Below are 19363 nucleotides of genomic sequence, written 5' to 3'. Positions count from 1 at the left end.
TATATGAACTTCATGAGATCAACAAATCTCATAGCTCCCTATGACTTTTCCAAATTCCTGGGTTTTTTTTTTTTTTTTTTTTTTTTGTCTTTTTGCTGAGGCACTTGGGGTTAAGTGACTTGCCCAGAGTCACACAGTTAGGAAGTGTTAAGTGTCTGAGACTATATATTTTTTTAATTATAGCTTTTTATTGACAGAACATATGCATGGGTAATTTTTCAACATTGTCCCTTGTACTCACTTCTGTTCTGACTTTTTCCTTCCTCCCTCCACCCCCTCCCCTAGATGGCAGGCAGTCTCATACATGTTAAACATGTTAAAGTATGAGACTAGATTTGAACTCAAGTCCTCCTGACTTCAAGGCTGGTACTCTATCCATTGCACCACCAAGCTGCCCCATCTGACATTTAAAGCCCTTTGCAACTTGGCTCCAACTTATTTTCTCAGCCTTATTACACAGCATTCCCCTTCACGGGCTTTACAGACCAGCCAAATTGGCCTCTTGCTACTCCCTTTTGTTCAAGGCTCCATCTCCACACTCTTATACAGCCTGTGTCTCCATTGCTGGAATGCACTCCCTTCTTGCTCCCGCCCCCAAATTTTCCTAGTCTTCTTCAAAGCTCTGTTCAAGCATTACTTTTTTTCTGTCCAAAAAAGAATTCATTATTTATAACATTAAAAAAAAAAAATTTTGAGTTCCAAATTCTCTCCCTTCCTCTCCTTTCCTATTGAGAAGGCAAGAAACATGATAATAATTATACTTGTGAATACTTGTGAAATTATGCAAAACATACTTCCATATTAGCTATGTTGGAAAAAAAAAAGTGAAAAAATGATCAAACATCACTTTCTATGTGATATTCTTTTTCTTTTTGTAGTATTAAGTGAAGTGCCCAAGATTACACACAGCTAGTAAGTGTCAAGTGTTTGAGGTTGGATTGAATTTAAGTTACCCTCCCACCTAGCTGTCCTCCTCTGTGACATACTTTATAATTCTATCAATACTTTTAAATTACCACATACTTATTTTGAACATACTGAAGAGATATACATGTTTCTCTCTCTCTAGAATGTAAATTCCTTAAGGGCAGGGAAAGTTTTATTTCTGTTTTTACATTTACTGCCTTGCTGACTATAGACACACTTAATATTGTATAATTTCTTTTCCTGTGCCCAGAAAGACGGAATATAGGTTATATGCACACACACGCACACACACACACACACACACACACACACACACACACACGTATATACCTGCCCCTGAGGAGTTGGGACTTCTCCTTCACTTTCTGTATCCTGGCTGCTTTCTGATGATGTCTCCTCTACGGTGGTGACAGGGGCCATTGACTTCTCAGCAGCTTTGCTCTGGGGGATTTGGGCAGATGACTTTACCTAGAGTTTTTTTTAAAAAAAGACAAGCAAGTTGTGCAGAAATCTACTTAACTTTTTCTGGGTATAACTTGACTTTTTGATGGCTTTATATGTTTAGAAAATTTAGGAATCTAGTCCTTTCATGAAGCCAGATGTTAAAGGGATCTTTTAATTGGTCAGGATATCTATGACTAAATGGTTATCTATCAAAAATTACAGTTCAGAATGACTAAGTTATCTTCCTGATATACAGGAATCATCCTCATGAAAACAACAACAATAATTAAATACTACCACCAACAATAATTTGTTGTTGTTCAGTCATTTCACTGGTGTTTGACTCTTTGTGACCCCATTTGGGGATTCTGGGCAAAGATACTAGAATGGTTTGATATTTCCTTCTACAGCTGAAGCAAACAGGTGCCTTGCCCAGTCACACAGCTAGTAAGGATTTGAATTGGGATTTGAATTCAGACTTCTGACTCCAAGATCAGTACTTTGTCCACTGGGCCACTCAGCTGCCCAAATAATAAGAGCTAGTATTTATACATACCTTTAAGGCTCACAAAGCACTTTATGTATGTTACCTCATTAACCTCATCAAGTACTCCATTTTCATAATAATCCTATGAAGTAGGAGCTATTAATGAGAAAATACTGACTTTTGAGTTCTAGAAAGAATTATAAATTTGCTGGGACTTTTCACAAAGTTTGTGAATGAGAATGTTAAGGATATAATCAAAGTTAAAATAAATAAAATTAAATTAGAACTAAGAAGTCAGAGATATTGAAAAGGGCCTGAGAAGTCAAAGATGAGGATGATAAATTAGGAAATATTTAGTGAATAAGAACTTGAAGCAATTAAGTAAATGGATAATATACTTAAATGGTATCTGTGACTTATTTCTTAACTGTTGACCAAGATTTATAGCAAGTACCCACATCAAAGAAATAATAATCTTTTTAAAGCACTGAAGTAAACTCTGCTCTGACTGTTGTATATTGTGTTTCACAGACATGAAAGTTATATGACATTAATCAAACAGTAAAAGATATTTTTAAATATAAAAAGCAGGTGAGGAATTTGAAACTCAAAAACTGAAAAGAAAAACAAAGATATGTTAAAGTTTTTTTTTTATATGTAACTGGAAAAAAAATTTTTTTTGAGAAGCAGGTGGTACAAATTGGGAGACATGACAAAAATGGATTGGTAAATGCTGGATGAGATACGGGAAGAAAAACACATTATTACGAAGCTGGGAGATCTGACCGCTGGTTAATATGCTAACAAAGAATCATAGATTTAGTTATTATTAAATAAAATAAAATTTAAATTAAAAAAAAAAAAAGAATCATAGATTTAGACCTAAAAGGAATCTTCCATTAAGAACAGGCCACGATATATGAATGTTATGGAATATTATTGTTCTGTAAGAAATGACCAACACGATGAATACAGAGAGGCTTGGAGAGACTTACATGAACTGATACTAAGTAAAATGAGCAGAACCAGGAGATCATTATACACTTCAACAGCAATACTGAATGAGGATGTATTCTGATGATGTGGTTATCTTTAACAAAGAGAAGATCCAATTCAGTTCCAATTGATCAATGATGGACAGAATCAGCTACACCCAGAGAAGGAACACTGGGAAATAAATGTGGACTACTTGCATTTTTGTTTTTCTTCCCAGGTTATTTTTACCTTCTGAATCCAATTTTTCTTGTGCAACAAGAGAACTGTATGGATCTACACACATATCTTGTATCTAAGATACACTTTAACATGTAGGAGACTGCCTGTCATCTAAGGGAAGGGGTGGAGGGAGGGAAGGGAAAAGCTGGGACAGAAGTGAGTGCAAGGAACAATGTTGCAAAAATTACCCATGCATATGTTCTGTCAATAAAAAGCTGTAATAATAAAAAAAAGAAATAAAAATAAAATACAGGCCATGAAGTCTAGCACTCTTATTTACAGATAAGAAAACTGAGGCTTGTTCTCTATCAGTTTGTAATTAAGGAGGAAAAGGCCAATTCCTTTGAAATGGGAATTCTTTGATCAGGCATGTACCCTATAGATGTCAATAATGGAACAAAAACTCCATGGATGTCAAAATATTCATGGTAGCACTTCCTGTGATGAAAGAAGTAAAAAAACAAAGCAGATTCTCATTTCCTAGAGAAAAGCTAAAAAAAAAAACCAAAAAACCCAAACCTTTATGATATGTGAAGTCAATAACTACTGAGGAGAAAGAAATAATGAGGAATTCATAAATAGAGAAGATGTGCATGAACTGATAACAAGATGAGCTTAACAGAAACAAAAGAACATACACAATGATTACAATAAAAACGATAAGATCGCTAAAAAAGAAGATAAACTCTGAGAAACTAAAAAAACCTAAACTTAAGTCTGAGAGAACATACTGCCCTACTTGAGGCAGAGGGGTTGGGGAGGGACAGGGATGAAGGCAGCAGACATTGCTACACGTGGTCCCTGTACTGGAAGTGTTTTCCTTTGTGACAAGAAGCAATTCAATGGGAGTGGGCAAAGGAGTTCTGAATCAACAAAGCCTTTTCAAAAGCAATATGGAATTATACTTTAAAAACAACAAAACTATTTATATCCTTTGATCTAAAGATTTTAGGGCTAGGAAGACTCATCTATACAAAAATATTTTAGTCAGTACTATTCTTTATTTAGTCAGTACTATAAAAACCAGTGCATCCAAAGATTAGGAAATAGAATAACTTGAGGATACAGTTATTATAAGACAAACAGGTATAAACATAGGAAGACTTTATTTCAAGTTATGTAGAATGAAGAAAAGAACATTCATAAAAGAACACATATACTGCTACTATTATATAGTAATAACAACAAACATCTGATGAATGCAGTCAAAAACATTTAGAAAGGAACATGGAAACAAATGAGATGCTTTTTACCTCCTCTTCACTCTCTGATTCCTCACTGCTTTCAGAAGTGTCCTCGGGTCTCCCAGATCCTGCTGCTTTGGCCTGGAGGGGAACAGACCCTGACTTCCAGAGAGCTGGAGTAGATATTCTCTCTTGAGTGTCCTTAGTGGAGAGAGGAGTGACAGGGGCCCTTTTTCCTGGAGGGGTATCGACTTGGGAAGCTTTCATTGTGGGTTTTGCCTAATATTGTACCAAAAGATTAACATAAATGAATAAATGTCTACATACCTAGACATACACAAAGACAGACACAGACATACCCACATACAAGGGCACTTTTACTTTTTATATACCTACATACACTTTAACTTTTTGATATGTTAATCTTTAATTACCTTAGTTACTAGGTTGATTGTTAGTGAATAATACTTTTACATTTTTGCTCCTGAATAGGTTAATCACCTCTTTAAGACCATTTCCTCATCAGTAAAATGAGAATAAAATCTAGACTCCTAAGTCTATGGCAAGGATACTATTTTGTAATCTGCTAAGAACTCTAGAATTTTTAAATATCACTATCATCATTATTAACTACCTCACTTACTGCAGGACCAAACCTCCAGAGAGGTAATAAACTAGGGAAAAGGAGTTTTAGAGTTCTTGGGAACATGTTCTTCTGATCAACATCTTTACAATAAATGCCTAAGAGATAAGCATCTTCAATGGAATTTAACAAGCATAGATAAGGAGATGATTAAGGCTATAAATGTCACAAACCCAAAAAAACACATCTGGAGATGGCAATCACTGGAAGTGTAAGCATGGTGGCTTGGAGTATTTGAAAAGACCTCCCAGAAACTTTTTTTGCCTCCTTTGGCAAGAGGAATATGATAAAAGAACATGGGGAGTTACAAGGGAGATACAAAATCCACAGATCTAGAGTGGAGGAGTTTTTAAAGGTACAAAGATAACCTCACTTTTCAATTTTACTTTCTTGGTTAAGTGACATATCTAATGCCACACAGAAGGCAGAGCTGGGATTTTTTTTTTTTTTTGCTGGGGCAATTGGGGTTAAGTGACTTGCCCAGGGTCACACAGCTAGGAAGTGTTAAGTGTCTGAGGCCAAATTTGAACTCAGGTCCTCCTAACTTCAGGTTGGTGCTCTATCCACTGCGCCACCTAGCTGCCCCTGGAGCTGAGATTTGAATACAGGTTCACTGTCCCCCAAACCAGTGGTCTTTCCAATGCATCAGGTTATCTATTCTGAAGAACATTAAAGAGCCGAGCCATGTTGTGACAAAGAAGGGAGATGAGAATGGTCAGCATCACACTAACTGCTCTCTGGATGCTCTACCTGAAGACTGAAGTGGGGAACAAGGCCAATCTGACATGGCCTCAAGCTGCAATGACTGCTTTCCCCCTTCCTTCTGACCTCACCTGTCTTTGGGTTGGAGGGATCACCACCTCATCGCTACTGCTGGAGCTCTCTTCTGAGCTGCTGGAATCCACCTTCATGGCCTGAAGGGAGGGAACTGCTGACTTCTTAGGAGATGATGCAGTAGTCCCTTTCTTTCCCTCCAAACCTATAGGAAGTATGACTGCAGGTTTTACCTAAAACCAAGAGAAAGCACTATGAGAAGAGATAGACAAGGGGGTTAACGGTCCCCTCTAGATTAAAGAGACTGGATGAGGATAATTACAAACAAGGGACACACCTGGACCTGAGATACTGGGATGCTCTCTTCACACTCTGAATCCTCACTGCTCTCTGAAGTGTTTTCTGGTTTCCCAAGCCAACCTATCTTTTGTTGGACTTCTCCTTTGGCCTGGAGAGGTACAGTCCCTGATTTCAAGGCGGACAGAGTAGATGCTTTCCCCTGAGTGCCCTTAGGGGAGACAGAGGTCCCTTTGCCTAAGATGGTGTCAGCTTGAGGGGTTTTCACTGCCAGTTTTGCCTAAGACCATAGAATGAAAACAAAGGAATCAAGGGCTGTGATCCAAGAATCAAGGCTTATTCCAGTTCTATGTTGATCAAAAATCAAATAGATGAGAAGCTATTAGGATCAGCAGAAGTTGAACCAAATGCCAAGGAAAGCATGACAAGAGCCACTCCTAAAATAAGAAAGCTCCTGCTCTTACTACTTTTCATTCCCTTTTATGCCTCAGATTTTAGAAGTTCACAATCTACTTGGACATGGCTTTGGAGTATGAGCAACTCCTATTTCATCATCTACAAATCGAGAGTTACACTGAATTACCTTCACTATTCTCTTCCTGATCTAAAAAAGACCCAAGGTCTTTTGGTCCTCTTTTGGTCTCACCTGTCCCCGAGATGCTGGGCTCTCTTCCTCACTCTCTGACTCCTCACTGCTTTCAGAAGTGTCCTTGTGTCTCCCAGGTCCTGATGCTTTGGCCTGGAGAGGCAAAGTCCCTGATTTACAGGGAGCTGGAGTAGATACTCTCCCCTGAGTGTCTTGAGAGGAGAGAGGAATGACGGGGGCCCCTTTTCCTGGAGGAGTATCGACTTGGGAAGCTTTCATGGTGGGCTTTGCCTAAGATTGCACCAAGAGAAAAACATAAATGAAGATCAGGAATAGAGGACTGTGATGCAAAAATCAAAGCTGCTCATGTTCTTAGAAACAAACTGATGAGAATGTATCAGAAACCACAGATGCTGAGTCAAAGGAAAGGAAGCAGCAGCACTCACTGCTCACACCTAACGGGTCTGGTTTTCCAACCTCCTCATTTGGTGAAACCAGTTATTTGTGATCGCTTAACTGTCCTACTGGATGGCTGCTCTTCAACTGCCTTCTTTCCACCTGACACCCTTCCTTTGGTAACCTGGTTCTCTCCTGGTTCTCCACCAACCAGTAGTATCAGAGTGCTCCTTCACCACCTCCTTTACTGGCTGCTCCTGCACATCACACCCCCTAAAGGAGGGTGTACCCCATGTCCTGGATCCTCTTCTCCCTTTATGTTATTCCTCATGACAACCTCATCTGCAATCTTGGCTTTAATCTCAAAGCAGATTGTCACATCTGAATATCCAGTTGGGAATCTCTTCTGGGCTCTAGGCTCAGTATGCTATCACTAACTGCCTACTAGAAACTTACAACTGTGTGTCCCACAGGCATTTCAAACAACATGTCTCTTTCCCCTGAGGACTCAGAGGTCCCCTTCTAAGTCAAAAAGGACCAATGCAGACCAGAAGGTAACTGGACAGAGAAAACTAACCTTTGCTTCTTTATCTGTAAAAGGAAGGCGCTACATAGATCAACTCCCTTTCAGATCTAAAAAAGACCCAAGGGTCCTCATGCAGTCTCACCTTTCCCCGGGATGTTGGGCTCTCCTCCTCACTCTCTGACTCCTCACTGCTTTCAGAAGTGTCCTCGAGTCTCCCAGGTCCTGCTGCTTTGGCCTGAAGGGGCAAAGTCCCTGATTTACATGGAGCTGGAGTAGATACTCTCCCCTGAGTGCCCTTAGAAGAGATGGAGGTGATGGTGTCCAATTTCGGTGCAGAGGTATTGATTTGGGGAGTTTTCACTGATGGTTTTGTCTAAGGTCACAAAAGAAAAATAGATCAAGCAGAAATGTTAGGGGACTCTTAGCCAGGGATGAAGCTGTATCACTTTTTTCTCCCCTCAATACCAATGTCTTTATTTATTTATTGTATTTTCCTAGGGAAGAAAAAAAGAGTGTGCTTTATCCTGTTAAAAAAAGAAAGTAGTAGGAAAGAAAAAGAAAGTAGGGAGCCTCTGGGTTCTAGAGCTCATCACCCCTTTGAGTGGGATCTCTAAGAGAGGGACAATTCTATGCCCAGCAGAAAGTAGTTTCAAAAAGAAGAGACCTTTCTCCCTCACCTTAAAAGATTCTGGGTCCCATTTACTGAGGGGAGGGAAATGGTGAGGTCCTGCATAACTAGGTGGACACTAGCCCAGAAAGTCAGAATCTCAGTAAACAATCTGGAAACCTGGCTACTCCCTGGGGCAAGCAGGGGGGAACACTCATAAAATTATAAGTGAATCCCTTTTTTTTTTTATTTAGGCCTTCTGTTCTTAAGCAGGTCTTTTGTTCAAATGGACTTTTGATTATAGTCCCACCCCAGGTGGAAGTCTTTGGAAACTGTACTTTTATTGTATCCAATCAGAAAGCCAAGTTATGATGTCAATTCCCCCAATATGTCCCCTATTAAAAAATATGCCCATTCAGAAGCTAACTAGGGTTTTAGGGTTTGCCTATCAAAATGTATGCCTCAAGGCATTTACTGGTATTTTCCTCTGTGTTAATTGCTAAAATCTTATCCTTGTTAAAAACCTTTGGGATTTGGCACCCTCTTAGTAGTGTAATAAAATCTTTGTCCTTTGCGGGGGGGAGGAGGGGGGGGGAGGAGAAAAGAAAAAGAAAAGTAGGTGGGAGGGGAGAAGGAAGAAGGGAAGAGGCTGTTCACTATGTATTACAAACTGGGAAAGCTAGAAAGGGGAAAAGAAAAGAAAGAAAAGAAACTTCAATCATCTGAGCACAAGCCAAATGGGTTTGGTTTCCAGAAACCCAGGGAATGGGAAAAGACACAAATCGGTACAGTTACACTTTCTACCCCCCATGCCATATTAATATTAATAAGAGTTCAAGAACTTAACAAAAAAGCTTTGATTTTAAGTAAAAATGAATGTACATTTTGTCTCCTGTGGTCACCAACAACTACTGTCAAGGTTGTTCCTTGTCCTAGTGGAGAAGAGATCCTTTTCTGAGGACCTCCTGTAATACAGAGATCTGGATCTATGTACTCATTCACCTCCTTACTTCCAGGAAATCTGTTTTATGGACCTCATATCTGTCACTGCCCAGCAAAACAGGCTGGAAGTTACTTTACTTTTGTAGAGACTAAGGTCTGGAACAAAAAAAGCTAAGCATAAAATGGACCTGAAGGACTTTCACCCCCAAACCTGCAGACATTGCTCTCTCCTGGTCCTCTTCCTGCCCATATGACTAATTATTGTTTCCTTTATTGGCTCTTAATTCATATTATGCCCACTAGGATTAGTGGTATCCCTATGATTAGGAGTCTCCCAAGGCTCTCTCTTGGGCCCTCTTCTCTCTCTACTATTTTACCAGGTGATCTCATAAACTCTACTATCTTCAATTATTATCTTTATGCACATGCTTCTGATGTACTAGTTCAAACTTAATTTTTCTCCCTAATACTTCTAGTTTGCCCTCCCCAAACACCTAGTAGGTATCTTGAATCGGATGTCCTAGAGATATCTTAAACTCAGTACGTCCACAATGGAGTTCATTATTTCTCTCTGAACCTCCCCCCTTTCCAAACTTCCTTATTCACATCAAGGGTCCTACCACCCTCTCAGTCACTATCTCTCACTCCCCTATGTCATCACAAAGACTGGGTCTCCCCTCAATGCTGCTACCACCCCCCAGAGCAGGCCTTCATCACCTCATGACTGAACTACTGCAATAGGCTGCTGATGGTCTGCCTGCCTCTAGTCTCTCCCCACTCTAATCCATTTTCCTCAGCTATCAAACTGATTTTCCTAAATCTCAGGTGTGACCATACTACCTCCCACCCTCTCCAGAAATTCCCTATCTCTTCAAGGACCAAATATAAAATCCTGTTGGACAGCTTTTCATAACCTGGCTCCCTTTCCAGTCTTCCTATACTTTATGTACTCCTGCATATTCTTTGATCCAGTATCTCCTTATGGGAGATACTCCTCCTAACTTTTAAGTATTTCAGTAGCTGCTGCCCATGGAATGCACTCTGTCCTCTCTACCTCCTGGCTTGCTCCCTGCCTCAGTTAAAGTTCTGCCTTTTCTACTCCTCCTTAATCTGAGTGCCTTCCCTCAGTGACTCTCTCCAATTTACCCTCTCCTGAGATCTTGTTCAACAGTGTTGTTTACAGGTATCATTCTCATTAGATCATTCAAGGCCCCAGAAAGCAGAAACTCTCATCTTTCTCTGTATGCCCAGAGTTTAGCCCAGTGTCCAGCACACAGCAGATACTTAATAGGTACCAGTTGACTGGCTGACTTTAGAGATTGGCATTCCAGCCAGAAGCAGTTCCTATTCTAATTTTTTAAATTAAAGCTTTTTATTTTCAAAACATATACATGGATAATTTTTCAACATTGACCCTTACAAAACCTTGTGTTCCAAATTTCCCCTCTTCTTCCCACCCTCTCCCCTGGATGGCAAGTAATCCAATATATGTTAAACATGTTAAAATATATCTTAAATCCAATATATGCATACATATTTATACAATAATCTTGTTGCACATAAAAAAAATCAGATCAAAAAGGAAAAAAATGAGAAAGAAAACAAAATGCAAGCAAACAATAAAAAGAATGAAAATGCTATGTTGTTCCTATTCTACACAAAGACAGGTCTGAAGAGAAGTCAGAGCCTAATGATGACTTACCTGTCCTTGAGACACAGGTACCTCCACATCACTGTCTGTCTCATCAGAGCTCTCAGAACTACTCTCCTCTGGCTTCCCAGCCCCCACGGCCTTGGTGGGAGATGGCCCCTTGCCATTGGAAGCTGCAGATACTAACTTTCCTGAAGTGGGAAGAACTCCTTTTCCCAATGGCCTCATGGTGGTAGGGGAAGGAGAGGCTTTCAGTTGAGGAGTTTTCACTGATGATACTGCCTGGTGGGAAGAAAGAAGAACCAGAGAATTAATTAGGAGTCAAATGAGAAAATTAAGTAGACCGTTTGGGGCTAGTTTTGATGACAATAAAGAGAAAACCATTTTCTTTATCTGAAATACAAGCAATATCCAGTTAGATTCCCCCCACACCCACAGGAGAGGAAACTCAAGGTATCATTAAAAAGCAACATTGGTAAAGTTTTCAGATTACCTCAGTTAAAGGCTGGCTAAAAAAAAAAAAAAAGAAAGAAAGAAAAAGAAAATTAAACTTTCCAAAAGACCATATACCTGTGACTATAAGCTGTGAACTTGGAGACAGATGAGGGAGGCAGTGTGTTTATTATTTAAATATCACATAACTCTTATATATCACACTTATGATTCTTACAACCATTCCTGCTAAATAGCTAGCACAAGGCACTATTATCCCCATTTGACAGATGAGGAAACTTGAAGTTCAAGCAGGATCATAGGATTTAGAGCTGGAAGAGATATCAGATGAAGGTCACAACTTTTGGCCCTTTCAGCTGCCTCCAACTGCTGTTTACTTCCCTCTCAGACTTCTCACCTGTCCTTGGGATGTAGGAGTTTCCACTTCGCTTTCTGACTCATCACTGCTCTCAGAACTGTCTTCTGATCCCCCAGGTCTCATCCCTTTGGCTGGAGAAGTCCCCTTGGTACTGGGAGCTGCAGTCGCCATTTTCCCAGAAGGTTGAAGAGCCCCCTTCTCTAGAAGGCTCTTGGGGAGCGGGGCAGGGGTAGCTTTAACTGGAGTTTTCCCTGAAGGCCTCACCTAGAGGGAGAAAGTTAAAGTTCAGAGAAAGAATTAGGAGTCATGGAAGGAAATCAAAATAGTCCAATTAGGAGAATATTTTAAGAATAATACCTAGCATTTACATAGTGCTCTAAGGTCTGCAAAGTCCTTTAATTCTATTATTTCAGGTGAGGAAACTGAGGCCAGGGAGAGTACATGGTTTGTTCAGACAGAGCCCTCAGTTAATAGATGTTTGAGGTAACATTTGAACTCAGGTCTTTCTAAGGCCCTTCACTTTATGTATAATGTCATCTAGCTTCTAACCTTGGAAGAAATGAGCAAGGTTTGATGTAGAATGAGAGCTAACAGGGTGGGAGGGGAAAAGGGGAAGAATGTGGGAGACGTACAGGGACAAGAGTTGGGCAGTAACTGGCTGCAGAAGGATAGTGAGAGTGAAGAGTTAGGGATGGTAAGGGTTACAAACTTGAGGGACTTGGGAGATGGAGTGCTCTCACCAGACAGAGATGAATTCTTGAAAAGGGAGGTTTTATTCAACATGTAAAGAACTGCTTGCCATCTAGGGGAGGGGGTGGAGGGAGGGAGGGGAAAAATCGGAACGGAAGTGAGTGCAAAGGATAATGTTGTAAAAAATTACCCTGGCATGGGTTCTGTCAATAAAAAGGGAAGTTTAATTAATCCAAAGGGAAGGGAGCTTGATAAGAATCATTTGAGACCTGCTGAGCTTAAGATGATAAAGGCACACTCAGGTGGAGATGTCTGCAAGGGAGTAAGAGTGGGGAGAAGAGTTCAGGACAGCAATGAAGGATGAATAACTATCTATCTATTCATCTGTCTATCTGTCTGTTCATCTATCTCTATACATCTATCTCTAGACATACATCTATTTATCTCCATCGATGTCTGTCTATCTATCCATCTATCAATTTATATCTGAGAGGCATCACAGAGATTAGAACAGAGCCCTTGTTAGGGGGTAGGATACTGATAATCCAGAAAATAAGAAAGAGAAGGAATAGTCATACAGACAGGATGTGCAAAGAACATGTTATAGAAACCTAAAGGAAGAGAATGTGGTGGTGTTAACAAAACAGTATGAAAAGCTTTAGAGAAATCAAGGTGGATAATTGAGAAAAAGTCATTAAATTAAATGATCACTAAGAACTCTGAAATGTGCCATTTCAACAATACAGAACAGATACAAAAAAGTTAATATACTGTACAACTCTTTAGACTGTGCTATATCACTACTAGGGTAGGTCTATATTCCCAAATGAAAGAAGATGATAACTCAATGTACACAAAGTTACAACAGATCATTTTGTGATGGCAAATAACTGCAAACTAAGGGAGTGACCATAAAAATAAATAAATTGGTGGCATGGGAAAGCAGTAAGGTATTATTATTATTTTTTTTTAATTATTTACTTGAACTAAATATAAAATAAGAAAAAAATTGTCATTCAATTCTTCCTATGCAACAAGAGAACTGTTTGGTTCTGCACACATATATTGTATCTAGGCTATACTGTGACATATTTAACTTGTATAGGACTGCTTGCCATTTGGGGGATGGGGTGGAGGAAGGGAGGGGAAAAGTCGGAACAGAAGTGAGTGCAAGGGATAATGTTGTAAAAAATTACCCAGGTCCGCGTTCTGTCAATAAATATAATTATGAATATAATAATATTATAATTATGAAAAAAAAAAGGAAAAAAAATTGTCATGTGTGCAGCAGAACATGGAAGGATTTGAAATATGTAACAATAAATTTCCATTTCAATAAAGTATATATCATAATAGAAGAAATATATTCGTGACTGTCCTTTTTTGGGGGAGGGAGAGGGTGCTTCTCTGTAGGTTATTCTTTTGTTCTATGCTGTACATTTTAAATTTTATCCTTTTTCTCCCTTTCATCCTCCTTACCTCCCCCAAATGGGCTATAGATGAGTTCTTGGATATATTTATGTATACATACACCCACACAGAGATACACCTCGCCACCCACCTACATACACATATCTATACACACATACATATATACATCTACTTGTATATCTACACACACATATATGCATTTACAAATGCATAGGCATGCATCAAAAACAATATGGCTGACATATAATGTAGATTTATCTTAGTTGAATCTTTAAGTTTGACTCTGAGATCAATGATTACTAGTCCTACCTTTTTTTCATAATAAGTTCTGCTTCTGACCCCTTGTTATTGTGTTTGTGAATATCTATTTCCTATCCCTACAAACTCTTTTACTGTAATACTACTCCTTAACTTGCAATTACTATTCACCCAAGGATCCTGTCTTCTTCTTTCCACCCTTTCTTCCCTCTTTATCCCAGTCCAACTGGATATGTATACACCATATCCCACTCCTGTTAATCTAAACAACATTCTGAACTCCACTTCATCCTATGTCACCCTTTCCTTCCCTCTTTATCCCTTTCCCATTAATCTGCATGTATCCTTCTATACCTCATCTTATGCTCTTCCTTCTTCCCCTCCCTTATTTCTTTATAGATTTTGGAGGGTGCTACACACACACACACAAACACACACAAAGTGTTCCCTATTTAACCCCTTCATGATGTGAGTAGGTTTTTATAATTACCATGCCTCCTTCTCCCTTTAAATGCCTGTGTTTATTCTTTCTCTGCACCTCACTCTTATAATAACTATTTTTACCTTTTTGGAGTCAGATCATACTCAGCTCTGCCCCAATCTTTCTGACTACCTATTTACTGGTGCTAATCTTAGACGTATGATTTATATTTCCAAGTATAAGATATAATGTGCTTACTGAGTCTTTTGAAATTAGTCTTTGATGTTGGCTCTTACATGTCAAATTTTCTACTGAATTCAGATTTGAGACAAATTCCCCAAAATCTGAGAGTTCATTGAATATTCATTTTTTTAAGTTCAATATTATACTCAAATTTGCTAGATATAATATTTTTGGCCACAGGCTAGTTCTTATTTGTCAATATATAATATTCCAAGACTTGCAGTCTTTTATTGTAGCTGCTGATAAATCCTTTACAATTCTTATTATACATCCAGCATATTTGAATTGTTTCTTGTAAAATTTCCTCTTTGATCTCAGGGTTTCAAAATTTAGCATAATATTTTGATGCATTTTCCTTGAAGGATGTCTTTTGAGGTGGCGATTGGTGGATTTTTTTCTATTTCTACTCTCTCCTCTTGTTCTATCACTTCAGGACAATGCTCTTCAATCAAAGAGTATTTTGTATTTCTTGTATTATTGTGTCAAGGTTCTTTTTTTTGGTTATAACTTTTAGGTAATCCAATTATATTTTTGATCTGTTCTCCAGATTTGTTGTTTTTCTTATGTTTTATATTCTCTTCTATTTGTTCATTCTTTAGATTTTATTTTTGCAAAACTGTTTGTGGCAGCCCTTTTGGTAATGGCAGGGAACTGGAAACTGAATGGATGCCCATCAGTTGGAGAATGGCTGAATAAACTGTGGTATATGAATGTTATGGAATATTATTGTTCTGTAAGAAATGACCAGCAGGATGATTTCAGAGAGGCCTGGAGAGAGTTATATGAACTGAAGCTGAAGTGAAGTGAGTAGAACCAGAAGAACATTGTACACAGCAACAAGAAGATTATACAATGATCAATTCTAATGGACATGGCTCTTTTCAACAATGAGACGATTCAGGCCAGTTCCAATAATCTTGTGATGAAGAGAGCCATCTACACCCAGAGAGATAATCTGGGACCTGAATGTGTATCACAACATAGCATTTTCACTCTTTTTGTTGCTTGCTTGCATTTTTCCCCTTTTTGATCTGATTTTTCTTGTGCAGCATAATAATTGTGGAAATATGTATAGAAGAATTGCACATGTTTAACACATATTGGATTACTTGCCATCTAGGGGAGGGGATAGGGGAAAAGAAGGGAAAAAATTTGGAGCACAAGGTTTTGCAAAGGTGAATGTTGTAAAACATGAATCTTGAAAATAGAAAGCTTTAATTATTAAAAAATAAAACTAAATGCTAAACACACACACACACACACACACACACACACACACGTTTTGTTGTTTCTTGGTCTCTTATGCCTTCACTAGCTTCTCCTTGTCCAATTCTAATTTTCAAAGAATCATTTTCTTCTTTAAGACTCTGGATATCCTTTTCTATTTGGTTGACTTTCTTTTCATAATCTTCTTTTTCTTGGATCTTAATTTTTGTTTGTTTTAAAGTCTTTTTTGAGTTCTATAAATTCTTGGTGGACAGATAGTCATTTAACATTACTCTTTGGTGTAGAGGAGGCTTTTTTTTTTTCACTTTAATGTACTCCTCTGAAGATGAACTCTGGTATTCCCTAATCATATAGTATAGGTTCTTTTCTCTTCTGCCTGTTGATTTTTTTTTTTAAATTAAAACTTACTAGTTTAACTGCCTCTAGTCCTCCGGTGAGGAAGGATGATACCTCTGGCTTCACTTCAGTTCCCCACTCTGGCCTGGAATCTAAAACCAAGGACTCGAACCTCTTGGCCTGTAGCCAGCAGCTACCGTGCCCCACTGCTTCTGCTCTCACCAGGATACTGGTTCTTTTTCACCTAGGGCTGTGTCTCTGAAGCACAGATGAACCTGATGTTCCTTATCAGCAAAGGTTCCCGCAATCTTCCTAGACTTAAGACCCCTATTCCCCAGATTTTCTAAGCTGTCAGGTGCTGAAAGTTCCTGGGGTTTAGGCTGAGGCTATCTCTCAACCCAGCTAGCCCCAGGTCTCCCCACTAGCCCAGATATTCTCGAGTATTTACACTTCATGTTGGTTAAACCTCAGTCCTGGGATCTTTCTTCTGATCTTCTCCAGTTGTCCAAAGATAACCCCTGTTCTGCCCCAGTTTTATTTGTTTTTCATCAATCTATGTTCACAATTTTGTTATTTGTAGGGGAAATCTGAAGAGCCTTGAATTTTCTGCCCTGCCCTGCCATTGTCTCAGAATCCTCCCAGTGTTATTTCTTACTAAAAATAAGCAAAGGGTTGGTTAGTTTCAGAGGAACCTAGCAAGATAGGTTTGAACTGAAATAGAATGAAAGGCACAGAACCAGGATACAATACAAAGCCTACAAAGACAATAATTCTGAAAGACTTAAGACTTCCTATCGACACTATGACCAACCACAATTCCAGAAGACTCATGATGAAGCACATCACCCACCTCCTGCCAAAGAAATGGCTGAATTCAGGTTGAAGACTAAAATATATACTTTTTGGATATGGTAAATGTTTTGCTCGATTAAACCTACTTGTTAAAATGGACTCTTCCCTTCCTCCTCATTCTTGGGGGTAGGGAGGAAAAAAGAAAACATTTTTATTTAGTAAAAAAAATTTCATGTACAAAGAAAAATGATAGTCAGAAAGCAGATAGTGTAGAATGGAGCAGTGAGTGGGCAGGGAAAAAATAAAGGTAGCAAGGACCGAAAATTCTTTTTTAGGAGTACAACAGGGAAAGGGAAAAATAAAACAATTGCTTGAGAGCTTAGCAGGATCAAGTGCAAGTGTTTTTTAAGGATGTGGGAAGCAATTGTAGGAAAGAGTTGATAGGGTAGGACCAAAGATGAGACTAAGGCAGGCTCTTCAGGGAAATGGGAAGTCATGAAGGGGCCAGAAGTAAAACAGGAGAGATGGTGAAAATGTAGAGCAGTTTTATATTGGGCAGTAGGGGAAATTAAGAATGGCTTCAACTTCCTCAGTTATACAGAAGTAAAGAACATTTGACAAAAGGGGAGACATTTTGGGGCTTAAGAAGAGAAGGGTGTAGAACAATCACAGAGAAGAATGGGACAGACTGTTACTCAAAGTAAAACAAGAATACTTCTGTGTATTAGTGAGGGAGCCATTAAGAATGGAGAACAAGAACTTATGATGAACTCAGTTTGCCCAATGGTATACTTTCTTCCACAATGCTCAGTAGTTTGAAAATACAAATAGAGAAGGTAGATGGTAGAGGTGATCCAGGACAGAGGGACTAGAATAGGTATGGCAACAGGACAAGGAGATAAGGTAGTCAGAGATATAGGACAATGCAAAATTAATCAGAGAGTCAGAATTATTAAAGGGTCTTTTGTTATTGTTCAGTTGTGTCTGGCTCTTCATGACCCTTTTGGGGGCTTTCTTGGAAAAGATACTGGAATGGCTTGCCATTTCTTCCTCCAGCTCATTTTATAGATGAGGAAAAAAGAGGTAAACTGGTTAAGTGACTTGCCCAGAGTCACAGTGCTTATAAGTGTCTGAGGCTGGTTTTGAACTGATAAAGATGAGTTCTAATACTTTACCCAGGGCCATATCCGCTGCTGTTTCCACCTACAGGCCCAGAAGGGATCTTGAAGGATCTATACACTAATCATTTGCTGATTAGACAACTCAAACTCAGGAATGGAAAGGTGAAACTGGTATTCAGAAGTCATTATTTCCTGAACTTTGGTCCTAGATAGTTATTTCATGTCTTCCTCTCTCAAGTCTTACCTGAGCCTGGAGTGTAGAAGTCTCTTCTTCCCCGTCTGACTCCTCGCTGCTCTCAGTGGTCTCTGACCCAGAAGAGTCTACAGCCAATGGCACCCTAATCTCAACAGTACGAGTTCCTGATTTCCCAAGACTAGAAAAGGCCTCCTTCCCCTGAGGCTCCTGACTGGGGGCAGAAGCCACCTTTTTTGTTATGGCATTATTTTGGAGAATTTTCACTGGTGATTTTTCCTAAGATGATGAGAAAGAGAAAAAAATTCAGAGTCATAACTCCATTGAACTCTCAGGACTTCCTTCCCAGTAAACAAGACCCAACTGAACAGTAATTTCACTGAGAGACTGCCTATCTAAAGGATCTCCTAGCCAGCAGTAGCCTGGACCTCCCAAGTAGGGCACAGATCCACATCCTTACCTTTCCCTGAGGTGTTTTGATCTCCTCTTCAATCTCAGACTCCTCACTACTCTCAGAACTAGACTCTGAACTTCTAGGTTCCCAAGCCATGGCTGATGGCCCTGTCCTGACTTGGGCCACTGATGGCTCCATCTTGACCTGGGGGGATGAAAACGCTGGTTTTTCAGCACCAAGAAGGGTCCCTTTCACTTTTGTAGCACTGGCCTGGGGAGCTTTCCCTGATGATTTCTCCTAAGATCACAAGGAGAAAGAGTAAGAGAGGGAAGAAATCAGATTCAGAGTGATTCCCTTGCTAGGCTCCATGGCTCTCCTTGACCAGCAAACACGTCCCAAATGAGAGAAAACTTGCTTGCACAGAGTTGCGCAACCCGAGTTCCATAGGTCCTTACACTAAAGAGACTGGTGTAAATTAGGAGGCCCCACCTGTGTTTGTGGCACAATGATGTTCTCTTCACTCTCAGAATCCTCGCTACTATCAGAACTGTTTTCTGAAACACTGGATTCAGATGCCTTAGCCTGGAGGGTCCCTTTGCTCAGGGGTCCCTTAGTGAGGCTGGGGGCAGGGATTCTATTTACTGGGGCGGCGCTGGCCTGGGGAGACTTCACGGATGACATTTCCTAAGACCACAGGAGAGAAGAACGAAAGTGTGAGACTCACACTAAGCAGCTCTCTGGACTGCAGAGCCCTCCCTGAGGCCCTG

The 19363-nt window shown here is 39.5% G+C and overlaps 1 protein-coding gene across 10 annotated transcripts in view; it reads right to left on the bottom strand.

The window, feature by feature from the left end:
• The window catches only part of TCOF1 (treacle ribosome biogenesis factor 1), a 69686-nt gene that overhangs the window by 26941 nt on the left and 23382 nt on the right, over positions 1–19363 (bottom strand). For 6 of the 10 annotated variants that reach the window (XM_051978712.1, XM_051978709.1, XM_051978708.1 and 3 more), the window contains 11 exons: positions 19086–19280; positions 18663–18893; positions 18254–18481; positions 11530–11754; positions 10731–10961; positions 7622–7852; positions 6618–6848; positions 6012–6251; positions 5734–5907; positions 4327–4536; positions 1258–1395 (listed from right to left, as the gene is read on the bottom strand). In XM_051978712.1, the coding sequence (XP_051834672.1) occupies positions 1258–1395; positions 4327–4536; positions 5734–5907; positions 6012–6251; positions 6618–6848; positions 7622–7852; positions 10731–10961; positions 11530–11754; positions 18254–18481; positions 18663–18893; positions 19086–19280 (2334 nt within the window). The remainder of the gene's footprint in view (positions 1–1257; positions 1396–4326; positions 4537–5733; positions 5908–6011; positions 6252–6617; positions 6849–7621; positions 7853–10730; positions 10962–11529; positions 11755–18253; positions 18482–18662; positions 18894–19085; positions 19281–19363) is intronic. The other 4 variants (XM_051978714.1, XM_051978713.1, XM_051978715.1 and 1 more) reach the window with 4 other exon arrangements.

The sequence above is a fragment of the Antechinus flavipes genome, chromosome 2, assembly GCF_016432865.1.
Source record: "Antechinus flavipes isolate AdamAnt ecotype Samford, QLD, Australia chromosome 2, AdamAnt_v2, whole genome shotgun sequence".
NCBI lineage: Eukaryota > Metazoa > Chordata > Mammalia > Dasyuromorphia > Dasyuridae > Antechinus > Antechinus flavipes.
This window is presented reverse-complemented; position numbering and strand designations above follow the sequence as displayed.